We start from the raw sequence: 27795 nt of genomic DNA, 5'->3' as shown, positions 1-27795 counted from the left end.
ACCCGGTGGTTACCAGTGGAACATTACATTGGGAAAAAATGTGATATACACAACACAAGGTCATCCACACCACCTATCAGTGGTTTTAATGCTGCGGCCGATAAGTGTTCATCAAGAAGAATTATATGTGAATTTCTGTGTGATCCTATTAGAAATACTAAATGAAATAGTTGCAGTTTCACGTCACAGGTGCCACTTCCCAGATAGTTCTGCTTATATTACAGTCACACAAGGGAAAACTGGTGGGAGACTGTAGCAAGACCAAAATGATTGCAAATGTGTGCAATGAACTTTAAAATGGTTTCTTCACAGACAGGGACAACTCGCACTCAGTTGCCATCTTCAAAACAACTTTGGTGCACTAAGACTTCAATAAAATGGTAATAGGACAGAGTCAGTCTGCATTTAGTCTGTCATCACCTTGCAATTGAACTGGTCAAGATGGCAAATTGCATGCACTCTCTTTGTGATAATGGTTAACTGTAATCATTCGATTAAAATGGCAATTCTGTTGCTGTCTACATACACAGAAATTCACAAGAATGGCCTGAAACTCATAGATTTGAATCCAAAATCCAGAAACTCCTCCATAAATAGTGATCTAGTTGACGTACTTTACTTTAATATAGGAATTGGAGTTGGCCTGTCTGCGTTTATTAATTAGATAGCAGTTATTTGCAAACCTTTGCCAATTTGAGTCAGTCTGAGTCGGACTGTGATTGTTTGGAGATGGACTTCTTACCACATCTGCACAATCACCTTGTAAGTGGTCACCAAGAGGTTGAGGGTGCTACACACTCAACCAGTTTGTTACTGCAACTACTTGCAACCTGTGACTGTAGATTTCTTTCAACTCATAACCAAATGCAAAAAATAAAAATAAAACAAAAAAAAAAATAATGCAATAATCAGACTACCTAGTTGCAAGGTCTTTGCTGCCTCATTTTTACTCTAGTGTGACTGAGACATTAGTCATAATAAATGTCCTACCTTTTGGATTCATTCAGTATGGATTTCAATAATTGCTGACTAAATAATAAATCTGCCTGTGAATTAACTTGCCTGCTTATTACCTGTTGGAGACAGTATTCTTAGGTTAGGGGTTTTTGCAATACAACAACTGAAACTGAAGCCTGCTGGCCATGGATTTAACACACACACACACACTTAGTGACACACACACACACACACACACACACACACACACACACAGCCCTGCTCACCTCATTCATAAACTATTACAAGATGACTAAAAGCACACCTGCACTTTTCACCTTTCTTTTAACATTCGACATTTTTCCTTTTCATTTATAAAAACAGTAGAATTTCCATTCTGCATATCACCAGCAGTTCTGTACTGCATTTGTCAGTCTCATCATTACACATCTCAGCACCGTCTTGGACCTTCAGTTGCCTTTTTGTTTGTTATTCCGTTGACATAAGTTTCATTTCATAAAGCAGACTTCAGCAACATGTCTTCATTAGCTGCAATCAGATCTTCCAAACATGCTTTCTAATTGCTGTTCTTATCCGGAAAACTAAGTTCACTGTCAGGATCTGGTCACCACTCCTGTTTAATTTTAACTAATGTTTAACTTCTGTTTAAAAACTAAGGCTTTTAACTGATGTGACTAAAAGAAACACTTTCCCTACCTACCTATATGGTGTGATCCTTCCTGTGTGTTTAAACATCAGTATGAGATGTCAATGTTTGTTCACATACTGTCCATTCTGGTAAGTCATCTGTAGTCGTTACATAATGCATTTTTCTTTGAACAAATTTCATGTCTGAGCAATACCATTCAGCCTCTAATGGATTAAAATCGCCACTCAATCTAATGTGACTGACCCTAATTGTAAGAGCATTTTCGTGGGCTAAATAACTACAGCAGTAGGACAGTAGGAGAGGTTATACAACAGAAACCACCGTGACTGCATATTCTCATCTTGAATCAATCGTGTGATTGTAATTATTTGCAGCATGGTGAATTAATAATTAGAGGTAAGCCTCTGGGAGCAGTAGTGAAGGGGGAGATGATGGGCCGTGTGCAGCCAGAGCTGTGCAGGAAAGGCAAGAGAGTGACCAGGCTCTGTCACATGATGGCTATCAGATTTCTTCAGCCCTCATGATGCATCAAGATGCTGTCCTTTCTGCCTGGCCCCCGTGGCTCTGCATTCACTCATCACTCGGCCTCCACGCTGATACTCAGTCATTCGATGTACCCATAACACTCACTTTCTAGAAGACGGTCTGCAATAGTTCTAGTACAAATATTCAGAACTATTTTGTGCAAAATGCAGCAAAATCAAATCAATAGTTAGTGTATTTAGTCAATGCAACAAAACAAACAAACAAACAAAAAAACAGGAGAAGCTTTGTATTGTAGACTTGCAAACAGTTTTTCAATCCATTTGCAAGGTGAGCTCTTCCAATGATCTTTGAGACCTTGTAGTGGATTCATGCTGTGTTAAGCTGAACAATTTTGCACTTTCCCAGACAAAAACTGACCAACGGGAGAGAATCATTATATCTTACAGTGCTCCAGTGTTGCACTGTGAGAGAGGTTCAAAGTTGGTAGTTGCAACTAAAAATACTCTATATGGACAAAAGTACTGGGCCACACCTATTAATCTTTGAATTCAGGTGTATAAAATCAAACACAGAGCCATGCAGTCTGCCTTTACAAACATTTGTGAAAGAATGCGTTGTTCTAAAGAGCTCGCTGGATTTCAATGTTGTAATTGAACAAGATGCCACCTTTTCAACAAGTCAGTTTGTGAAATGTCTTCTAATGGATATGTCACCGTCAACTGTAAGCACTGTGACACATTGTGTGTAAAAGTCACCAGTGCTCTGTTGACTTATTTTCTTTAGTTACAAACCTCCTCTGGCATTAACATCAGCACAACAAATTTCCCCTGAGAGCTTCATTGCACAGGTTTCCATGGTTAAACGGCTCCTGTAGGTGTGATGTGTAGGTGTCCCACATTTGTCCATGTAGTGCAACTGTGGTCAACTAAGCAACCTATAGGGCGAGACATGAAAGCGCACAATAATCAAAAATACATTGGCATAATAAAAAAAAATACAAAAACAAACCCAAGTGGAATAAGTGGAGGCAACAAAAAAAGAAAACAAAGTTACTAACTCACATGATTTATTACAGCAGCAGGATACAGTTAGAGTTTGCCATCTAGTGCAAATATTCAATTCAGTTCAGGTGTGTAACAATTCACAGCAACAGCTGCCCCAAGGTAAAGATCCTGCAGTATTCTGGAGAAAACCCCAACATTCAAGCGATCCCTTATGATCAAGCACTGTGCAATGGTGGGAAGTAAAAACTCCCAGAGAACCAGACTCGGGGAGGGGCGACCATCTGCTATAACTGGTTGGTGATGGTGGTGGATGAAGAGAAAGAGAAAAGATAAAAAAGAGAGCTGTGGCAAAACACAGACTAAGGGGAAAAGAAGACAAAAATTTGATAAAAAATTGTGAAGTGATGAGTAAATATCCTCCTGGAGCCTATCGGTGGATGTTGGGGTGGTGGAATGGTTGAATCTGCAGGCAGCAATGCTGAAATGTCACGATGGGAAATTCATCAGCTTAAATACACAGAAAAAAACTGGTGAGGTGTGCTTGAGATATGGCGTGAGGAGACTGAGGCACGCTACATAAATGACCCTGTGTGACTCGAACCAGCTCATAGGCTTCACGTCATTTGTGACATCAGAAATGTTGCTTGTGTGTGTCGTCCAGAGGTCTTTTTGTCAACAGCGGCATGCAGTTTACAAGACTGCTGAAAGCCCACAGTCTGTAGGCGCCTTTAGTTTCATTTGTCTTCATGTATTCTTGAACTGGCTCCATGATGTTGAGATCAGGTCACAGTGGCATCTGTTGTATATTGCCTGGATATATTTGGGGTTGTTGTCATGCTGTGGAATGAATTTGGGGCCTTTGTGATAGTATTGTGTCTGGTTACAATTACATTTTAAGTCTTTGCGCCAAACTCTTTGTAAGTTTTACCAAAGCCTGAGATGTATCCTTGTAAAGTAAAGTTGGCACTGTAAGCACGATGTGAAATCCTGATATAGAAATGATATTTTCTTGACCTTTAAAAGCTAATTATTTATTTGCTGTCGCTTGCATTTGGAGCTATTTCGACTTTAAACTAGACTGTATAATTTGTTACAAAGAGTAAGCATGTTTTCATCCTCTAGGCACTTTCCTAATTAATTTGTGTTTGTTTTTTGTTAAAATTTTGTGGGTTCCTGCTGCGATATGCTCTAGTTATCCATGTGTAATGAAGAAAAAGGCCACGTTCCTCTCCATGCAGTGTGTAAATGTGTCTAATATTACTTCACCAGTGCACTACTTCCACAGAAATTATCAAATAAGAGGTATAACTTCAAAAAGTGCAGAAATGTCAGAGCTGCATATTTGTGAAATAACAAAATGGAATGACTTCGCACGCAGCTTTAATGTGTTTCATGGGCTCTAAAAATCAGTGATGTGCATTAACCGGTTTGGCTGGCTTTGCCATTTTGAGAGGGTAGTAAGGTGCCTGAAGCCAGGAACCAACTCTCTTTTCTGTCTGTGTCATGATGCTTTATTATGGCTTTGTTCTGCTTTGTTGTCCTTTGTCTTTTGAAGAGTGGACGCCACGCACCAGAGTAAAAAAAAGGTGCTCTCCTTCTCTCTGTGTGTGTCTAAAGATAATACCAATATTCTGCCATCGCTTAGTCTGTTCCAGTGTGCACCCATTTGTTGCTGAATCTGATAGAAACAACAGTAGCACAGTTATTCTTGCTTGTAATTATTCACGTCAGCCTCTGGACATTTGAGACATTTATGTAAATTCAAGCAACCAAGCTTCTTCCAATGCAGTATTTGTTTTATTTAAATAAAAGTGATGCCATATGCAAATAATGTATGAAAATGGGAGATGAACGAAAACTATTTGCATGTGAAATATGAAAGTTAGCCACACATATGACTGGACAAAGAGTAAGAGCTTTGCAGTAGCATGAAAGCATGAGAGGCACCTGCTGGCTTGAGCCTGTTATTTTCCACTTTGATAGTAAATAAGCATTTCACCTTGTTTTACTGAACACCAGCGCAGAAAGAGTGCAGGCAGAGACACTGGCTTGTGAGGGAACTAGCATGAGATGCTGTTGTTTGCAAGAGAAAACACATTTTTGTTTACACTGCATCACTTCCCTTTCAAACGGTGGATAGTGTTTGTTTGTTTTTTGTTTTTTTAGTTTATCTCGCCTGGTTCAATCCTATGTTTGACCTTGATTGTGTATAAAATGAGTCTGTGTGTGGTACTGTTAAGTGGATAGGCAGGGTTAGCTTGCCTCAGAGTAAGTGGTAACAAAAGACTCCTGTTAAGGGAAGTAATCTGAAGAGGCAGAACATGGGTATTATGACAATGTTTAAATGGGAAGTGTGCAGGTTAGTAAGCAGGCTTTCAGTAACTATCTGCTGGATCAAGGAAGAATCAATAGTGCATTTATTTTTCATTTCTTCTTCTCAGTTTTGCATAAATATGCAGATAATAATGTCATACTAGGCTAGAGCTTGGCTTGGCATAAAAACTAAAAGCAGTGCTATCCCTACTCCCTCGAGCTCAGAAATAAATCTACCAGCACCTTTAGAGCTCCCTCATTCAAACACCTACCATAAGTACGTCTATGGCCTTTAGTATGCAGCTTGTTTGGATAACGACTTAGTCCCAGTCTTCGAACAAAATGTTAATAGTTACAATCAGAGAAGTTTTTAAAAGTAAGCACACTTACTGCTTACATAGAAAGAAGAGGGAAAGAGGACACCAGATACTAATAATAAAATACAGAGATTAACTGACCATCAGTAAGTGTTAGCATCTCTATAAAAGCAGGAGTTTTGGCAGTTTGCAGGTCTGGAGCATTCAAGTGTGTGTTAACACAATGCCACCATCTTCTTGAGAGTGGACATCCCAGCAAATTCACCCCAGGGCAATGCTCAGAAATAAATAAATAAAAAAAAAACAGAAAAAAACCCCAACCTGAGCTACATCTTAGTTAAAGTTCATGACAGCACAATTAGAAAACTGAATAAGTATAGCTTTTTTGAAGGGTTGCCAATAGAAAGCTTCTTCTCTCTAAATTGAACATGGTAGCACAGCTTAGGTTTGCAAAGGTGAATCTCAACAAACTACAGGACTTCTGTAACAATGTCCTTTGGACAGATAAGACCAGAGTGGAGATCTTTGGCTAAGATGCAAAGCTCTACATTTGGTGAAAACCAAAGGCGGCATATCAGCACACTGTGTGGGCATCCCACATACTAAGCATGGTGGTTTAGGGCAAATGATTCAGGCTTGTTTTGCAGCCACACAACCTGGGCACCGTGTAATCATTGAATGGACCATGAACTCCTTTGTGTACCAAAGTATTCTAAAGTCAAATGTGAAGCCATCTATCTGACAGCTCAAACTTTGCTAAAATTGGGTCATGCAAGACAATTATCCCGAGCACAGCAGCAAATTCACAACAGAATGTTTGCAAAAGGAAAGATCAAGTTGTTGCAATGACCGAGTCAAAGTCCAGATCGCAACCTGACTGAATTGTTGTGGTAAGACCTTAAGAGAGTTGTGCAGAAACAAATTTTTGCAAACCTCAATGAACTGAAGCAATGTTGTAAAGAAGAGTGGAGCAAAATTCCTCCACAATGATGTGACAGACAAAAAAAAAGATTACTTCAAGTTTGTACTGCGAAAAGTCTAACTACAAAATGTAAAACATGGTATTTTCACAGTAAATACTATGACTGATTTAAAAGGTATTGCCAAATGGAGCTTTTAAATGTAAATTTCGCTTTTATAACCATAGACTTAAGATGCAAAAAATACAATCCATTACAAGCAAATGAAAACATATTGTTTATAATTGCACAAAAAATGGGCATGATATGAACCTCACTCCCCTAGGAGAGAGTCTGTTGTCAGCTGATCTGTTTGTGTAGGTACCAGACAAAGTAGGTAAGTGTTAATTCCTCCAGTGGTAACTATTTCTGCTGAAGTAAGCTTCTAACCTCCAGAAAAACAAAAACATATATAATGAATTGTCGCTTCAGCACAATTGTCATTAATAAAACTGTTGCTATTTATCTTGAACATGTAGCTCACGACTCCTCTCTGTCTTGTGTGTTGGCAGATTTGGAGGCCTTCAGTTGACTGGGAGATATTTCACCACAGGAAGACCAAGCAAAACAGGCCAAAGATACAACTTTGGTGGATGATTTCAGAGGCTGAAGAAGGGCAAAACACTGCAAGAGCCATGTGGGAAGAGAGTGAAAGGGGTTTGCTATTTGCTCGCATCAAGCCTAAACACTTTCTCTACTGACATACGCTGAACGTTCTCGAATCTTCCTCCAGAACATTTCCTCAGGGGGAGCCCCTGCTATGAACCCCAGGCTTCAGTAGGCAGTCAGACCTCAGAGCCAGGCCACTGTGTGGGCATCCCACAAGTCTGGGTTCTGCCCACACAGAACTCACAGACTGCCCCTGAACAAAAAGCATGAAACACTCCTGAGTCACTCGTCAGTGTGGTAGCTTTCCTGTCTTGTCCTCAACTAGTCTATTGTGAAATCTCTTCTTTCTCGATCTCTGAAGGCTCGTACACACAAAACCCCCTCTTCAATCCTTCTACCGCCACATATTCAGTCACCACTTCATTACTATTTGCTTCCCCATCAAGTAGCAGCACGAGTTCCTTTGGGTTTACCACGTGGTGGAGGACCATGGGATGCCGTCAGAGCTCGGAGGAGAAGGAAGCGGCGCGGCGCTCGCGGCGGATCGACCGCCACTTGCGCTCAGAGAGTCAGCGGCAGCGGCGTGAGATCAAACTGTTGTTGCTGGGCACCAGCAACTCTGGCAAGAGCACCATAGTCAAACAGATGAAAATCATCCACAGTGGAGGCTTCAATCTGGAAGCCTGCAAGGAGTACAAGCCACTCATCTTGTACAATGCCATCGACTCTCTCACCCGCATCATCCGTGCTCTCAGCACTCTTAAAATTGACTTTCACAATCCTGACCGCGCCTATGATGCTGTGCAGCTCTTTGCCCTTACAGGGCCAGCTGAGAGCAAGGGGGAGATTACTCCAGAGCTGCTAGGGGTAATGAAACGTCTGTGGGCAGACTCAGGGGTCCAGGAGTGCTTTCAACGATCCAATGAATACCACTTAGAGGACAACACTGCCTACTACCTAAATGACCTGGACCGCATTTCTGCACCCGAGTACATCCCCACGGTCGAGGACATCCTACGATCCCGTGACATGACCACTGGGATTGTGGAGAACAAGTTCACCTTTAAGGAGCTCACCTTCAAGATGGTAGACGTGGGCGGACAGCGTTCGGAGAGAAAGAAGTGGATTCATTGCTTCGAGGGCGTGACAGCAATCATTTTCTGTGTTGAGCTAAGCGGCTATGACCTCAAACTCTACGAGGACAACCAGACGGTAAGAAAATTCAGCTTTAAAAAGGCCCAACTTTTGTTCTGACAGTGCAAATGCTCTTATGCACAGATGCCTGAACAAATGCAGACAGGCAGCAGCCACTCAGAGTAGTGTGAAGAGGGACGAGGCAAATATCTACCCAATTTGCACATATTCAGTAATTATTATCTCTTGTTAAAAGTTAATTGCAGTCATGAGAGAGGGATGTTTCTCACCATCAGATTAGAACATTAAAGTGGAGACAATTCATCTCTTTTATGCAACAAACACCATTTATCCGATTTACTGTGTGGATTTTAGGTACCATTTATCTTATCAGCAGCATCCTAGTCTGTAAGATTACTTCTGATTCTTTGACAGGCAAACTTAAAAGCAGAGATATCTAATAATCACTTGCCAGTGAACTGTAGTTCAGTTTCACAGCTTGGATATTCATGCTATGAAACAATCAATGTAAGAAATGGCTTCCGAAAAGTCATTTTTGCTGTGTCACTTCCTCTCTGTGCATCCCCTTCTAGAGCACAGATAAGCCTCCTGTGGTCACATGGATCCACCGAGACACACATGGTTTTTAGTTCGTGTCAGAAATTGTTTGCTATAACATCCCTCTGAAAGTATTAAGGGATATGTTCAAAACACTTTTTAGAATCGGTGCTGTTAGATATTTGCTGACAATTAAGGTAACAATTGTGTAGTTTGATTACTGAGTTTCCTGGAACAATTAAGAAATAAAGATTACTCAGTAAAGCCATTGATGCTTACATAACTTGTATGTTTAGTCTGGTCTCCTCTAAACCAATAAAATTATTAATTGCACATTTTCCTGAAAACCCTGGCAGGCAACTCTTAATAGAGACAAACTGAAGGGAGCAAATGCACAGTATCCAAATTTAAGGAGCTTTGGTTGCATGATCTCTTCTAAGGAAAACAAAGATTTTTTGTCATTTTTATTTTTCAACAGGCAAAGGATCTAGGACTTTTTAATTCTCTGCATAAATCCAGATTCCAAAATAGTTCTCTCGATTAAAACATGAAGCTCTTCTAATGCCTTGGGCTAAATGTGCAAAAAACCCCACCGAAAAACAGTAAACTGTGGTTCCACTTTGTGCGTTTGTTTTCTGTGTGGGAACATTTTGTAATGCTGCCACTTTACAGTGTAAAATTTGCAAAACACACCACTGAGCAAAACCAAACCATGTGCTGCTGCTGACAGGTGCTGCTGTTACAGCTGTGACGCCAATAAAATTTCTGATAACTGCTTGTGCAACAAATGTAATTACCACAATAAACAAAAATGAACTTAGCCACATTAATTCAGACTGGTAGCCACTTGTGACATGGTACCCAAGACTACTCAAAACACGGAATGATACTGCTTTACTGAACTTCATTTATAGTTTTAGTTTTCAATTTAGAAAGCCTTATCTACATTTTAAGTTCCTTATCTAATGTTTTTGGATGGTGAAATGGATTCTCTTTGCCTTAATGTAGTAATCACAGTTATTTTATATCTGTCTAAAAGAGGGGAATGGCTTGTGTTTGTTATCTTCTCTTCATGGTTTTGGAATTTAAACGATTTCTTCTCCATAGCATATTCATCATCTTATCTGAGTGTTTTAGAAAACTTACTTCTTGTTTAACTGCCTCCGGGATAACGGAGGATCAACAATATAATTGTATTTGGTTATGAGGGGAGATCGTCTCTTGCTTCACTTTTTCCACGATCCCAGCATCCACTTTCACCTTGATGTTTTACAGTCAACTCCAGAAATAGCTCAAGCGCAGAGGAAACTTGGTCATTGCTGGAAGTGGACTGGCCTGATAATGCATGGGTTACCCGGATAAAACAGGGTGTACATCGAGCCAGGTTGGAACATGAAATCAATTAGCTTTATAGGTTAAAAATAAAGTCTGAGGAGAAAATGCAGTATGGTGTTAATTGAGTTCACAGAATAAAGTGTGAGGTTGTACCTGTGAGAATTAGCAGATTGTGCAGGCACTGTATAGCAATGGGAGTTAACTGGTGCAAGGAAAAACAACTTTTATTATTCAAACAAAGGCGAGGAAAGCTATCAGAGTGTATAAATCCAAAGGAAGGGGAGTTATATGGATTGTCAGGAAAATGCATGATATACACTCAACAAAAATATAAACGCAACACCTTTGTTACTGCTCCCATTCCCCATGGGATGGACGTAGAGACCTAAAATTCATTCCAGATACACAATATAACCATCCCTCCCAAACAGTGGTCACAAATCAGTCCAAATGTGTGGTAGTGGGCACATCTGCTATATTGAGATAATCCATCCCACCTCACAGGTGTGCCACATCAGGATGCTGATCTGACATCATGAGTAGTGCACAGGTGTACCTCAGACTGCCCACAACAAAAGGCCACCCTGGAATGTGCAGTTTTTTGCGCTATTGGGGGTCTGGGGACCCAGAACCGGTCAGTATCTGGTGTGACCACCATTTGCCTCATGCAGTGCAACACATCGTCGCATGGAGTCTATCAGATTGTCAATTGTGGCCTGTGGAATGTTGGTCCACTCCACTTCAATGGCTGTGCGAGGTTGTTGGATATTCGTGGGAACTGGTACACGCTGTCGTATACGCCGGTCAAGCACATCCCGAACATGCTCAATGGGTGACATGTCCGGTGAGTATGCTGGCCATGCAAGAACTGGGACATTCTCAGCTGCCATCTGCCCTGAACAATGTGAACCATGATTCATCCGTGAAGCGCACACCTCTCCAACGTGCCAGACGCCATCGAATGTGAGCATTTGCCCACACAAGTCTGTTACGGCGACGAGCTGGAGTCAGGTCAAGACCCCGATGAGGACGACGGGCATGCAGTTGAGCGTCCCTGAGACGGTTTCTGACAGTTTGTGCAGAAATTGTTTGGTTGTGCAAACCAATTGTTCCAGCAGCTGTCTGGGTGGCTGGTCTCAGACGATCTTGGAGGTGAACCTGCTGGATGTGGAGGTCCTGGGCTGGTGTGGTTACACGAGGTCTGCGGTTGTGAGGCCGGTTGGATGTGCTGCCATATTCTCTGAAACGCCTGTGGAGACGGCTTATGGTTGAGAAATGAACATTCAATGCACGGGCGACAGATCTGGTTGACATTCCTGCTGTCAGCATGCCAATTGCACGCTCCCTCATTGCTTGTGGCATCTGTGGCATTTTGCTGTGAGACAAAACTGCACATTCCAGGGTGGCCTTTTGTTGTGGGCAGTCTGAGGTACACCTGTGCACTACTCATGATGTCAGATCAGCATCCTGATGTGGCACACCTGTGAGGTGGGATGGATTATCTCAATATAGCAGATGTGCCCACTACCACACATTTGGACTGATTTGTGACCACTGTTTGGGAGGGATGGTTATATTGTGTATCTGGAATGAATTTTAGGTCTCTACGTCCATCCCATGGGGAATGGGAGCAGTAACAAAGGTGTTGCGTTTATATTTTTGTTGAGTGTACTTATGAATTTAAAAACCAAAAATGCCCTCATCAGCCACTTGATTGGGGACACCTTGCTAGTATTGGGTTGGATCTCTTTTGCCTTCAGAACTGCTTTAATGCTTTGTGGCATAGACTCAAAGTGTTGGAAAGGTTCCTCAAAGTTTTTGATCCACATTGACATAATAGCATCACAAAGTTGTTGCAGACTCGGCTCCCACTCTACTACTACTCAGCGGTGCTCTACTAGATTGGGATCTGGCTGCTGTGGAGGCCATTTGAGTAAAGTGAACTGTGTCTTGAACACCGCCACATTCAAGAAAGCAGTTTGAGATGATTGGAACTTCGTGTCATGGCAGAAGATACACTGTGGCCATAAAAGTATGGACATGGTCAATAGCAGCATCCAGATAGACTGTGGAGCTATTACTAAAGGGCCCAAAGTGTACAAAGAAAATATCTCCCACACCATTACACCACCACCAGCATTCTGAACCTTTAATACAAGGTAGGATGTAGCCATCTTTTTATGTTGTTTACAAGAAATTCTGACCCTACCATCAGAAAATTGAGACTCATCAGACCAGGCAACATTTTTCCAATTTTCTCTTGTTCAATTTTGGTGAGCCTCTGCGAACTGATAGCTTCAGTTTTCCGTTCTTAGATGACAGGAGTGGTACAAGGTTTGGATTCAGAGATGCTCTTTTGCTTATATCAGCTGTAACAAGTGGTCATTGCAGTTACTGTTGCCTTTTTGTCAGCTCAAAGCAGTTCGGCCATTCTCCCCTGACCTCTGACATCAACAAGGCATTTTGACCAGAGAACTGCCGCTCACAGGATATTTTCTCTTTTTCAAACCATTCTCTGTAAATCCTAGAGACAGTTGTGTGTGAAAATCCCACAAAAAACCTGAAATACTACAACCATGCCACAGTCAAAGCCGCTGTCTTGATGATGTCACATACCTCCATGTCATTGATTGTTTACACATTTGTATTAATAAGCAGTTGAACAGGTAACCGGTGAAGTGGCTGGTGTGTATAACTAGTTTTGGAGATATGCTGCCTCATCTGATTCAACCTGTATGTGTGTTCAATTAGTACAATTTGTATGTATTTATACATGCTTTGCAGTTTCAATTAAAAAAAAAAAAGCCAGCCCATTTACCATCATTGCCCTCAATATAAAGTTGTGTTGACTGTGAATACACAGTTTTATTCTTTAGTTGGACAATTAATGTAATTCACACTTGTGTCAAGGGGAATTCTTGGCTGGAAAAGCAAGAGGAAAGATGTCCATGCTCTTTGGCTCAAAGTAATAATTTAATCATTAAGCATTTTTGCAAAAGCAAGTTTTGATCTTTCTCGGGCAACTTGACAAAGAGAAGAAAAAAAATGCATTTTTTAGAATCTCTAATTTACACAGATCATTGTGAGCTCAGGCAGGTGAATGGGAACAACCACATATAGCATTCCTTAAATAAAAAGTTTTTGCGTGAAAGCTTAGGGCCAACCCAGTGTGTATGAGGTGTGCTACATGCTAAACAAGTTGTCAGTCTGTCAGCTAACTACGGTGGCCCCTAGAGACAAAGCACGTACAAACTCCAAAACACTTGCAAACTCCAAAACACTTGCAAACTCCAAAACACATGCAAATTCCAAAACACAACGGAAGTGCTCCAGGACGCTAGGGGCAGTGTTGAGCTCGATTTGCAAAATAAACGGCAAGTTTGTCTGTATGGGACGGTCTAGTCTCCGTCGCGCTTCCCAGGTTGCCTAGCAACCATGATACTAACCGCTGGAAACGTGTCATACAACTTTGTTTGACAGAAATGAAGGAGAACATATTTTGTTCATTTGTTTGTTTGTTTCTACAAGAGCTTTGTGTGATTTGATAAGTATCTGAGGCTGAGACCACAGGACAGTAAAACATGATTTTTGGGCTTCATTTCTGTACTGAACAGTCATTTAAGATTAGTTAGTAAATAACAATTAGCTAATGTTGTTCATGAGACTAAAGTCATATCACTTTGGTAATGTAAATATAATATGGCCAATATTATAGTTATTATATTAATCATTATTAGCTATTACAGCAGTGAACATGAACTCTGTGTCAAATACTGAGCTTCAGTACAGATTCAAGTTGCAGTTATTTATATGTCTTATCACCTTAAATCTTCACTCAAAGACAAGTATCTTTGACAGTGCATATATAGGTGTATCATATATAAGAGACAAATGTTGTTCCTTCAGTATGTTGGCATTACTAAATTTGGCTCATTGCTTACATATATTTATAAAAAGAAAATGTACAAGCTGTGATAACTGTTTCTGATAAAATGAAGAGTAGACTGATATATGAAATATTCCTTTATTGGGTGAGAAAATCAGACCATGTCATAACTGCTTTACAGTCATACAGAATAGATATCAGAGCCTTAAACAGGCTGACTTCTGCTAAATGGGTCAAACTGGGCAGAAAGTCTACAAACACATAACATCCTTATAGAATATGATGTAACACTATAGATCAACTTACCTCAGAATATATAAAGCATATAAACAATTACAGCAATATGATGCAACAAACACAGCAGTGCTACTAATCCAAAATACTCAAAGCTTCATAGAACTGGAACAAACATTTATTTTTAGCTCCATTCTGCTGCTGATACATACTTTAGGTTTCTGAACATTAAACTTGTTGCTGCCTTTCATAGTGTGTAACTTGAAGGCCCTGAGTACTTTCTCCCACACTGAAAACACTGGGATGATAAAATTATTTGAACATTACCTAATAAGACTGATTCAGGACAGACAATTAGTTATTTAAACTTTTCTAGCAGTCCTTCACAAACAGGGAACAGTCTGTCTATTCTCTCCATCTGTCAGCTGCTGCTGGCTCTTCCTCCTCCTCTTCCTCACACACTGCTGAGTTTGTCCTGGTGGATCATCAGGGGTGCAAAGCCTCACAGATGATGTGCAGCAGTGGGTCCCTCAGTCTGTCCTCACTCTGGACACTTGCAGTTGTCACACATGGAAATCAAATGTGTGATAAGCTGCAGGATTCAAACACAAGTGTAACTTATAAACACATGTTCATACTTTTATTCCACAATCAGAGAGAAAGAAACAGAGAGAGAGTGCAGGACAGACAGACAGGTGACAGTCTCAGGTGTACACACTGCTACAAACAGGAGGATTTAGTGTTTGTGTTATTACGGCAAACAAGAAGAGTTCCCAGATGGTAGCAGTGGACACATGTGTGACTCCTGTGATTAAAGCATCTTTCTTTCAGCTTAACGAGTGAACCGTCAGCTCGTTCAAACACACGTTAAAGTCCGTTTGGCTCGACACCACCGAACAGAGGCAGCAATATAACATAGCTAACATTAACAGTGCAGTGAATCCTGCTTGTGCCGTGATATTCAGGACTGCAAACCGAGCAGCATCACTGACTTTCAGCTTGTTGTGTTTGTGGATATATGACTGACTTTAATTATCCAAAAATCATCACAATTCTCTGTAAGATTAAAGTCAACTATTGAACGGCGTATATTTTGAAGTAAAGGCTTTAAAACCAAGTTAGTACAAACATGCCACATAACTTTCCCGACATGTGGCCAACATGTTTTAATGTTCTTCATTATAAAAACATTTGCGCATAAATAAGTGACATAATATTCAGTACTTACTTCTGAAAGTTTACTCTTCGGCGACTCCGCTTCCGCCGTTTTTTTCGGCAAAATTATCCACACCACCACCGCGCTATGAAATCTGGGATATGTTGGGCCATGAAGGCTACACCGACCCATCCTTAAAATTCAGGGAAATTAAGGACGCATTTGAGGGCCGCATTTCGAGCAGCCTTTGAATTGGGACAGCCTTCATCGTGTCGCTGTGACGTAATCGGCCTTAAAATGCGGCCTTTAAGGCTGCAGACCCTGAATTGGGATACAGCGTAAATCCTGTCATTGGTACTTCCTGGCTTGTGTAGTTACTAGGTAACAAAAGCTCAACACTGCCCCTAGCGTCCTGGAGCACTTCCGTTGTGTTTTGGAATTTGCATGTGTTTTGGGGTTTGCAAGTGTTTTGGAGTTTGTACGTGCTTTGTCTCTAGGGGCCACCGTAGCTAACCCACATGCTGTGAAGTGACAGCGCTAATCACCGAGTCAATCATACTCGTCAAAATTACACAAGAGAGCATGTAACTAATATTGCTTTATAATAACCATTGTCAACAATAATTTTTAACTCTAGTGAAAACGAATAAAAAATAATGCTTATTACTAATGTTCTAATTTATGGTAGTTTGTGTTGTTTACTGTACTGTAGCTATAAGATGTGGATGACATGGGCACACATTATATTTTATATGCCATTTTAAGCATGTCTTAGTGGTTAACACATGCTGCCATTTTAAAACAAAAGTTTGATAATCAGGTAGTTTTCAGTCCAAAAGTATCAAATACTGCAGTTTTCTCAAAGCGGATAGTATCTAGCATACAAACGAGGCGTACTTTGAGGTTTGTGCTGTATCAGCAAGACAAATCTCACGATTCATATGGGTTCATGTGATGAGACAAACCAAAACCAATAGTATTACAGTGCTGAAAAATCTGGTTAAAAATCTAAAGCTCTGCACAAAGTTTAAAACTACATTAGCATACAGGCAAGGTAAGCTGCTCAAAAACAGCCAGAGAAGAACAAGTTAACATGTTTGTTACACAGAGAAATTGTGTGTCTGAATTAATCTACCAAAGCTACCTGACTCTTTGTGAAAAGTAATTACCCCTTAAATCTAATACTTGGTTGAAAAAATGCAATCAAGTGTTGGTGATAACTGACGATGAGTCTTGCACATCACTTTGGAGGAATTTTGGCCCACACTTCCTTGCAGAATTGTTTTAATTCATTCACCTTGGAGGACTTTTCAAGCAGAAAAGGCCTCTTCTAAGGTGATGCCAGTGCATTTCAATCTAATTTAAATCCAGACTAGGCCACTTTAAAAACCTTCATTCAGAGGTGGACTTGCTGCTGTTGGACATAAACTAATATCTGGATATTTTCCTTCAGATTTTTCTGGTAGAGAACAGAACTCATGGTTCTGTCATTCGTCCAGGTCCTGAAGCAGAAACCAGACCCAGACCATCACACTACCATCTCTTTCTCATTGTTGAATCATGAACTCTGACCTTAACTGATGAAAGTGAGGCCTACAGATCATTAGATGTTGTTCTGTACTTTACTGTCATTTACTTTTTGTGGTTAGAAAAAAAGCAAAAAATTTAAAAAAAAGTGCAGATTCTGACAAAAATGGTGATTACAAAGCGAAACATTGGTGACTTTTAAAGCATTAAAACTAAAATGAATTAGTATTCAGTACAGAATGCAGGGCACACGTGTGTGAAGCAGGAAGTGTAAGACTCTTATGTAACAAGCAGTGTCAAAACTCTATGGCTTGTCTTACAACAGACACAACAAAGACTATACATGTCCAAAGTCTGTCGTTTATACAGCGCTACATATAAAATACATATGTATAACAGATATTTATATTGGATACTTAGTGGTTTAAAATTGAGGAACTTTGGTATAAATTCTGGCAATTCAGTACAGCTGCCACACCACACCCAATAAATCTACATGATCATCAGGTTGCAGTATTACACCACAGCTACATCGCAAAGGTTGCTGGAAACAAGCAGCTTCCGTTCAGGGGAAACATTTTTTATACATTTCTGAGAAATGTTACATTTTCCATCTTTTTAAGTTAGGTTATAGGGAGTCAGCAATGTAGACTCCAAAGATTTAGATAACAAGGCATGACCACATCCTTGCTTTAACATTTTGCAAGATAATCTGCAATAAAGTTGAAATCAAAAGCAGCAAAATGAAGCTGGGTTGACACATTCTAATAATGTTGTTAGAGCAGCTGGCTCCATAATGAGGCATTTTAAAGGTCTTTAAATATCTCTGACCTTGTTAAAAGCATGTCAGTAACACTGAATAAATTTGCACTAAGGTTACTGTGCAGTATGCAAATTATTTGCGTAGACTCATTCATATTTTTTTTATTGCATCACAAATATCGAACATTTTATTCAATGAAAACACTTGGAAAGATTATTAACATCTACATTAGAAGTGCCACAATTGAGTCACAGAGTGTAAAACCATTAGTTCGTGGGAATTAAAACTTTGCATTACAACAAGTTTCTCATGAACAAAAACCAGGGTACTGATTCAATAGTCCTACCCAGAAGTGACTCATCAGTTTTCATTTAAGTGCATCTCTGACTCACTGATTTCTCAGAGTAAGGTGGAAGTGCTGTAGGTTTGAACCCAGTCATTGCAGGATGGTTTAATAGAAAAGTTTGCCCTGAGGCTTTGTAAGAAATATATAAGAAATATATTAAACATAGTGACAAACAACACAAGAGGACTGAAAAGGAAAGCTGAATTGCACAACCACATTTGGTGTGTGGTCGTTGTTGGTGTTCTTAACAGTCATTAGAACTTTTGAGACATTCATCAGATTTTTCTGCGCATGTTTACAAATAAATTTAAGCTGCTTTCAAGAACAAAAGGTCCCATTTTATTGTGATACCTTAACGCTGTGACCGGTGATCACTTAAGTGGTTTCAGCATTCAGGATTCATACAAGCAGAAAAAAATCAGAACTCATCTGACCAATAAAACACTGGTTCCGTTTCCATGCATCAACGCGTGCAAGACAGAAAATACACCATAATAATTACAGTATATTTACCCATCATCCCATTCCCTGATGCATTTTCGCTGTCCCATCCCTGTCTTCATAATGAATCGGTTACCACAGCTACTGTTGCTTAGCAACAGGCCAGTCAAATGCTCCTAATCCTGTGCTGTTGACAGTGAGCTGTGACTAGGGAAGGGAGGATGAGAAGGGAAAGGAGCGGGGGGGGGTACAATAAACAGCAGCGCTGGAGAGAATAGATGAAGTTTCATGCATGCATTGTGTTCCTGTTCGAGTGTTTGTGTTATTATGAATATGTAGCGCAGGTTTATATGCAACGGCTGACGCCGAGCAACTGCAGTCAATTCTTTTTATCTGTGAGGGGAAAATGAAAAGCATAGATATGAGATTAGCGCTTGCTTAAGCTTGTGTTTGCCAAACATGAGCACAGACGCTGACTGTACTGTCAGCTCTACTTCTATTGTTTCATTTATTATTTCAGTAATCTCTCAAATGGGAATTCATTACCTGTCACATGAAAGGACGCTGGAAATCAACGAATAGGGTTTCACGTTTTCGAATGTGGACCTTTGTTGTGTGTGCCTTATCTTTCAAGCTACAGCAGAGATGATGTGCGAACGGGCCTGGATGTAAAACATTTTCCCTGATCGGTGACTTTGAACAGTAGTGGCTGTTTTTCAGAATCGCTCGGGCATTAAATGTGTTTCAGACAGATAGTTTTTTTTTCAGAAATATTTCCAGCCCTGTGCTTCTTAACTGGCTAATGGGTTATCAAAGGCATTACCATCATGTTTCTGAATTGCTTCGTATCAAATAATGGTGTTTTGGAAAAAGAGCTTTCCATTATATGACTAAGAATACAGAAGATATATATGACCCTTGTTATAGCGACATACAAGCCTAGTACCTGTCATGGCCTCTATATTTTTCTTAGAGTGCTTTGAACTTTGTCTTATTCACATCATTGTCATAATAAGGTGACAGACAAAAATATTAAACAAAATAGCCTAGATGAATTTGTTAAATTTGTTTAGCTCATGTTCAACTTTTTTTTTTTAAAGTGCTTCTGGTCATGTGTACAAATACATTGTGTTTATGTTTGTTTGCCTGTTCTTAACAGCTACACCCTGCAGTGTTGCTGCCCACAGTAACAACATTAGTAATTAAAAAGAGAGCGGAAATAGAAAGGGAGCGGTCTGAATAATGCAACTCTCAGGTGCAACAGGGAAAAAAAAGAAATATGTTGACAGAAAAAAAGCAACCTTGGCAGATAGATGCAGGGTGTCATTTCTTGTCAGGCAGTGACATGTAAATTTAACCTTAATGAGTAATGGAGAGATGGCTGCACACTTAAATGGCTTGTATTTGGGAAACAAAGCAATGACACAGTGATGAACTTCCTCATTAATACTTAAGCTTAATTAAAGCCCACACCGCTCTCTTGAGTACTTTGGCAGGAGGAGGTGAGGGGGAAGCAGCGTGTGTGTGGGTGTGTGTGCGTGCACATATGTGTGAGCATGTCTGCATCAGTGGGTGCTTGAAGCAAAGGAGGGGGTCTGCGTACTTTGGGGACCCCCCAACCCTGCTCTCCTTCCACCCCCCGTTAGGAAACACTTGCTGTAAAGTGATAGGTGGCCAGGTGAGGAGACTTGAGAGTCCCTTGGCTCAGCTGGCTGTCTCCTGCTATACTCTCTTTACCATCTGGGCTCTTGTTTTGACACCCTGGAAAAAGGAGGAGTGAACTCGAACAGCCTGACAGGACCATATGCGGTATACAATGTTTAGGGATGCACACTTGTGAAGGAAGGAGAGCTTGTGATTCAATCTGATTAGGTAGCGACATGGGACTGGTAACAGAAAGGAAAACAGACAGACAATAAAAGAAAAAGGCACTTAAATGCTTAAGTGCAGAGCAGATTTGGCAAACACACTCTTATGCAATTTGTATTGAACACTAAAGCCAAAATTATTTCCTTCTTCCTGTTGTGTCTCATTTTGATTTTTTTCAAGCAATTAGCTCATTTCTGGATGGGACAATAAGGCTTTAAAAAGACATTTAGACAGAGCTCGGTGAGTTGATCACCTTCTGTTACAACAGATTTTCTTTTTTACTTTTGGGGCGGCTTCCTTCAGTGGTGCATTTATTATTGGATACTCTGTCAAACTGTTGCATTGATAGCGAAAATGACTGCCAGGGAGCCATTTAATGATTCTCAAAGTTAATGGTTTAGTGCATACTTTGATTTTGAGTTTTTCTTTAGCTTTCTACTACACTATTTAAATTATGCTCAAAAAAGCATATATTATTCTGGCTTTACAGTTCACTCTTTACTTGAACAGTCTGTAAAGATTACAGCTTTCACCAGACTAGCTTGCTTTCATTTCATCTGGCTAACTATCACCACTCAATCCACTTTATCACAGTTATTTCTCAACCTAATTTTTTCAACATGCAGGGGTGCCTCCAGGATTTTTAAAGTGGGGTGGCACAAGCTGTGCCAATAACCAGTAAAAGGAGGGTCATTGGAAATTTTTAAATTTTAAACCCAGGAAAGCAGAAATATGTGCACAGACCTGCTTCCTTAAACATGGATTAGAAGATGTTGCTACCTCCATAATAAGACAGCAGCTGCACTGAATCACACACAAGCAAGGTAAAGGTAACATAATCTAGTTAGAAAAATCAAAATATGTTACATTTTACTGAGTGCTAGAAGAGTTAGACTGGTTGGCAACTACCTACCAAGCAGCGGTTGGGGGTTGCTGTCAGTGGCTGAAATTGAAATTGATTGCCAAAATCCCAGTTGTAAAGACTTAGAGACCAGTCTGGTAGAGACCCCTGGTAACGACCAATCACATGTTTTTCTGTTGCTGAGTGGACGGTGGAAGTTGCCTGCTGTTGCTAAGTGAAAATAGTTGCACTATAGCACTGCATCGACAACGTCCTTCAAATTGTTTTGGTCTCTAGAAGATTGCAGCCATTGCCCATTGGAAGATGTTTAGTTGTGTTCAAACAATAGCCAGCTATTTGCTAAGCGGTGGTGATACTGTGAAACTTTGCCCTCAAAGTAAAATTAGCATATTTTGAAATGTGATGGTTTCGTGGTTTAGGCACGGCATTTCTGTGTTTCCAATCTATGTCGCACTTTTCAAAATTTCATTACTGCTCCATGGTTAGTTACAGAGTGTGCAAAAATTTGGCATCTTTCGTACAAACTACGGGTGACTGCGGTAATCTGCTAGCGATGAAAGCAATCACAAAGAGGTTTTTAGTAGATTTCACCAAACAACAGCCAGCAATCCACATACCCACTAGCAAACAGTCACGGAGTGCTCATTTTTCCCTAGCGACAGTGGTTGCCAGGTGGCACTCAACTGGTCTGTGTGACTGAGGCCTTAGATGACGACAGGCAATGGACCAAACCACTGTAAAGTATTGTATTCAGGTATTGTTTCCCATTCAGGATTCAACTAGTAGCTTGATATACTATTATTTAACATTACATAATTATCTATTTACAGTGCCTTGATGAAGACAGTTGTTGTGCACGGCACCTCTGTTAATAAGGCTTAAAAGGTGGCTGCCGGTCAGGAAGAGGCAGAATGTACGAGGAACCAGGACTGAAACTTCGGACTGCTTGTATCACAAATTCAGTTTCAGTTTCACAGTCAATACACCCCTGGTGGCATTTCTGCTCTTTCAGTGAACTGCAAAACAATTAGCATAATGAAGGGTACTGTAGTTAAAATGAATAATCACTGGATGTACAAAAAATAAAACTAGCTAAAGTATAAACAATATATAGAGGTTAATTAGGGGGTAAATATCAAGCCTGAGGAAACTTTGGTGAAAGTGTATGGAGATTGTGATGTATATGTGCGTGAGTGTGCTTTTATTGCTTAAAACTAGCACTGAAATGAATAAAATAATTATAAGAAAACATAAAAAGTGCACTAACACAGTTTGTGCATGTGAATGCGGTCTTCTTGGCACACATTAACAGCTTTAAATGCATTTTTTGGAGCAGTATCTAAGGGCTACCTGCAATACAAGTTTCTCATAACTGCAGTCTTTTCATCATTATCCAAAAATAATGCACTTACACCACTGAATTATGAGGGTTTACTTTGAATCTGGCAGCGATTTCCTAATCCTGTGCTATTTCCCTCAGTATCTCTTTTTTTCATGCTGTGCAGATCTTGTGATTTGCTCAGAGCATCATGTTGTTTCTGTAACCTTTTAAACAGCAGCGTTTCATCTGACAACCTCCCAGTCACAAGCTACTGGCCACTCGCCACATGCCAGCAGATGCCATGAACAGATCAGCTTTCTCTTTCTTAGCTTTGCCTTATACAATCAACATCACATGAGCACAGCTGTAAGAAAGTGCATACATACTCATGTTCGCAGGCTTTTTGTTTTTTCTTAAGCACCCTAACCTGCATGTTTTTAAAGATTACTGCAACACGCTATCAAAAATGAGCTGCATAAAGTTTCAAAAAAACACATAACTGTGGTAGTCTCATTTCTCTCGCTAGCAGTCCTCTCTGCTCAACCCTTACTTTAACTCATGGCTAACGGATTTGTCTGCAGGATACAGCAGGCATCAGCGATTTCCATCAGAGAGTTGTGAAATCTATTTTTTTATCTCACTTTAGAGAAAATGAATGTGACATCTAATGTGGTCCTATGGCTAAATGTGATAATTGACCCACTTTTTGAAAAGCTCCAATGTTATTTATCAAAGTTTAAGGCTGAAGGTGAACTTTGTCATCAAGCCACAACAGTTATAGCATGCTAGGAAAAAAAAGTTTTCAGCATCCAAATGAACCATAACGGAAAAGAGGTAGGCACTGAGAGCTAGAAATCAGTGTTGTTCTTATTATCCTTCTGTAAGCTTTCCTAAGTCTCAGCTGCACAGTGTTTCTGTTATGACAAACTATATAAGGCCATAGAAGTGTGTTCCACATGAGCCACTCACATTTTCTTATATGTGAGCTACTCTTTAGGGAATAAGTTAGTTTGTTTGACTAAAGACTTGAACACGTTTTCCCTGACTGATCATTTCACTGTGTAAGGACTTGGATTAAGCAAGCAGCAGAAGAAGAGATAATCAGCAGTTTTAGAGGAGAGCATAAGAGTTCAAACAAAGGTCTGCGGCTGTCTTAGTCTCAAGTCTGTGTTGACATAACAGAGAAGGCGTACCTTTGGCTAGTCTAGTAGATGTCTGTGACATGTGCTGGATGATTTCAGACTTAACATGTCCTCATTTACCTGAAATCTCGAGCTACCAGAATGAGTCCAGTTCGGTTAGTCTATGTTCTTAACTCTTCACAATGCGAAAATCTGGGCTGGTTTGAGTTGTTATTACAAACTAAATGCTACATTTTCTTTGTCATGAAGTCATTTTTCTCATGATCTAATCCCCCCCCCCTACTTTTCTTCCCTTTTCTCCTCCACACAGAGCCGTATGGCCGAGAGCTTGCGTCTGTTCGACTCCATCTGCAACAACAACTGGTTCACCAACACGTCGCTCATCCTCTTCCTCAACAAGAAGGACCTGTTGGCTGAGAAGATAAAACGCATTCCCCTGACAGTGTGCTTCCCCGATTACAAAGGTCAAAATACCTACGAGGAGGCAGCTGTCTATGTGCAACGGCAGTTCGAGGACCTCAACCGCAACAAGGAGACCAAGGAGATCTATTCGCACTTCACCTGTGCCACCGACACCAGCAACATCCAGTTCGTGTTTGATGCTGTCACGGACGTGATCATCCAGAACAATCTGAAATACATTGGGCTATGCTAGGACCTGACACGGGTGGGGTGGGGTGGTGGTAGGGGGTGAAAAGCGGGCTGCTGTTAGCCTGCCGCGGGGCTGGATAAACAAAGGCATGTTAGCCTGCCGGGCAGTTTATCTCTTTGAAGAGGGGGCAACAGAGGACTGGAAAGGAAATGAGTTAGTAAGACAGTGAGGGATGGACAATACTGTAGATTCAAGTGTTTCAATGGAAACAACAGAGCTGAAGGTCCATGGTTGAGGTGGGATTTCTACCCTACATGTTTGCACTGAATATGAGTATGCAGAGACACCCAAACACATGCACACCAACACGCATCCTTATAGTTTGATCACACGTGCGATCTTCAGTCAGACACTGGTTTGACAAGGCAACTCTCGAAAATTTTTAGAAAGCTGCCCCCAACTGCCTGTCAAACCTGAAACCTGAGTCAGTTAATGCTGCTTAATTGAAAATAATTTCTGCAGAATCAATGCTCTCTTTTGGCTTTTTACCCAAACAATAGTAAACGGCGAGGGCACCTGAGGAGACACAGATATAGAGACAGAGAGAGAGCCTGTATTTCTGGGGAAAAAAGAAGTCAGTAAACATGACGTCACAGGTTTTCTGCCGAAAAGAGGAAACTGCCACAGTCTAAAGTTGAAGTGAAACATGTTTTCTACGCACCATTTCTGTTCTTTCCTTATCAGCTGTCTGTTGTTGTTCTTTTCCTCTCTTTCTTTTATCTTTTTGCGCTTAAAAAAAAAAGAAAAGAAAAAAAGAACATGTCTCTCAAACCAGCTTTTACAGCAGGTCCCTGACTTAATACCAGGAGTATGTTACACTCAAAAGAGTCAAAAGTATTTTTCATTACCGTTTCCAGCAAGAGACAAAAAAAAAAAAAAAAACAGTGCCAAGATCAGTTTGTAAATAAATCTGGATCCCATCCTTTATGTTAATTTTTTTTTCTTTTTTGGGTTTAGTTTTTATGGACGAAGACATTAAATCATGCATGATTTTGTTACTTTGGGATACTAATATATTTTCTTTGGGATTATGTTCCTCTTTTCCTAGGTTCTAAATAATATATTCCCAAAAATATATATTAAAGTCAAACACTGTGTACGATTGTACAGTTGTCAGAGAGGAATCTATTGAAAAGAGTTATATAAATATAATAATGATGATCAGAATTTTTATGGTGACAATGCTAACGGCGATGATGAATATACTGGTGATGAAGATAACCTCACTACAGAAGCTTGGGGGTGAAAGGGGAGACTGTAGAAGAACCTGAAAACAAAGAAGCAAACTTTCAAAGTTCAATCGTCCTTGCATTATCTAAATGGAAATTGTTAAACCAGTCAGTCAGTATGATGTGTAAATATACTGTAAGGTACACTCTTTGTTCAAACAACATGAAAAATAACGGTTGAGTTGGGATGCTGTGAGTGCGATAAAGAGAGAGTGAGAGACAGAGGAGGAAGATCCCACTCCACTCCTCCTCTTACCCTTTCTTTTTTTAGTTCAGAGAACAACTCAGCCAAGGGCTTGACTTTACAGGATGTCCACTTCAACAACAGACTAAAACGATGAAACAAACAAACAAAAAAAACACGTATAAAAGGACAATAACTATTAATAAAACAACTTATGCAAATTTTTATGGTGTAGTAAATGTGTTTTTGGGTGGTGATTGTGTCAACGGTGTTTTAAATGTGTTCGGGAGGGGAATGTTTATAGAGGACTGACTGCCGCAGGCCCTCCGTATTCTTTCGTAATTATGCTGCATCGAGTGATTTTTTTGCAACTCGGAATAGAGCACCCTGTCTGAAACTTTGCTTCCATCTTCAGTGTCCAAACGATGACAAAAAAGTGTTTGTCCTCCTCGTACAATGTAGCCACTGGGCCAAGCAGAACTCGGACCTAAAGTATGCAATTAAATCACTGCAGAATGAACTTGGCCTACATGTGATTGGGTGACGGTGCACAGCAGCACACAGACTTCATTCTAATTAGTGTATAAACTCCAGCATCACCAGGTGGGCTGATAGAGTCCACAAATACTTTTGGATTTTTGCACTTCTTAGTTTTTAGTCAAGTAGTCATTTCAAACTTCCCTACTCTAAAGGAAGAAGATATGCTATTAAAAAAATACTTTCACTGTATTCAAACCTATAATAGGATGATATGACCCTGTGGCCATCCTAGTACGCTCAAGTGGAACAAACTTTTTCGTGTTTGATTTAGCATTCAGTATGTCACACAGGGGACCAAGCGTTAAATAAAACTACTATTTTGCCTTTTACATCCTGCTCCTTTCATCATGATCTACATCCATGTGTGGGAAATGTCTTCAGGTCATGGGGATATTGTTTTGTGGACTGATTGAACCAACAGTGGGAATCTGTTTGAGGGATGAACATAAATAAAATTCATTTCTGAGAAGGCTGAAATTGTGCCTTATGACTGTCATGTGGTTGGAGTTGGTGCCAACTTTGAAAACTGAGAGAGAAGTCGCTGCAAAAAAAAAAAGAAGGTCAAAGTCCTGCATTTCTTTCATTAATTTGTTTATTAATTCAAATGAGACTGGAGTTTAAATAATTTATTTGTTTATTTATTTATTTTCCAAATAAAATTTGAAGTACAAACTGGTCGGCCTTATGCTGTCAGAGGGTAGCACTAAGCAGCTCATTGTGACACTGACAGAGGTTTTTAAAGAAAAATAACACAAAAAGTATCAGTAAAATGTTTCAACACACTCAACAAACCTTTGGTGATGTGTACAGATCTGGGTTTTGTGGTCTAATAACTCTTAAGAAATTCGTTAGAAATGATTGCAGTTTAGCTTGCCAAAACTCATGACAGCTTAAAATTTCATTTTCTAAATACAGTAAAAATAGAAATGCACTCTTGTTGGCAAATCCCAGTAGTTTTAACAATTTTTGAAATACTCACAGCAGTCCATCTGGAAACCAGCAATGTTCAAATTAATATAAATCACCTTTCATCCTCATTCGATGCTCAATTTGACCTCCAGCAGGTCGTCTCGTCTACGTTTCTAAATGCATTGAGTTCAGAGTGATAGACCAAGAGTTTGTCACTGAACGCTTTGGTAAGTATGAAAATAATGTGAATCACATGCAAATTAACAAAGAGTGATCTAGAGTAACAAAAATTAGGATGGTAACAGGGCTAAAATAAAGATGATGGAAGGTTCCCTAACTTTTCAATGGTCAGTGTTCCCAACATTTTGAGATATTTAAAAAAAAGAATATAAAATCTTGTGATCTGCTATATT

General features: G+C 40.1%; 1 protein-coding gene across 2 annotated transcripts in view; it reads left to right on the top strand.

The window, feature by feature from the left end:
* gnaz (guanine nucleotide binding protein (G protein), alpha z polypeptide) overlaps nt 1-26144 on the top strand; it is a 35392-nt gene extending 9248 nt beyond the window's left edge. For both annotated transcript variants that reach the window (XM_005941805.3, XM_042228475.1), the window contains exons 2-3: nt 7198-8506; nt 24179-26144. In XM_005941805.3, coding sequence (XP_005941867.1) covers nt 7784-8506; nt 24179-24523 — 1068 coding nt within the window. In that variant the 5' untranslated portion in view covers nt 7198-7783 and the 3' untranslated portion in view covers nt 24524-26144. The remainder of the gene's footprint in view (nt 1-7197; nt 8507-24178) is intronic.
* The last annotated feature ends 1651 nt before the right edge of the window (nt 26145-27795 follow it).

The sequence above is a fragment of the Haplochromis burtoni genome, unplaced genomic scaffold (assembly GCF_018398535.1).
Source record: "Haplochromis burtoni strain Fernald_Lab_line unplaced genomic scaffold, NCSU_Asbu1 Contig_325, whole genome shotgun sequence".
In the NCBI taxonomy this organism is placed as follows: domain Eukaryota; kingdom Metazoa; phylum Chordata; class Actinopteri; order Cichliformes; family Cichlidae; genus Haplochromis; species Haplochromis burtoni.
The sequence above is the reverse complement of the archived record's forward strand: the minus strand, read 5'-3'. Positions and strand labels throughout refer to the sequence as shown.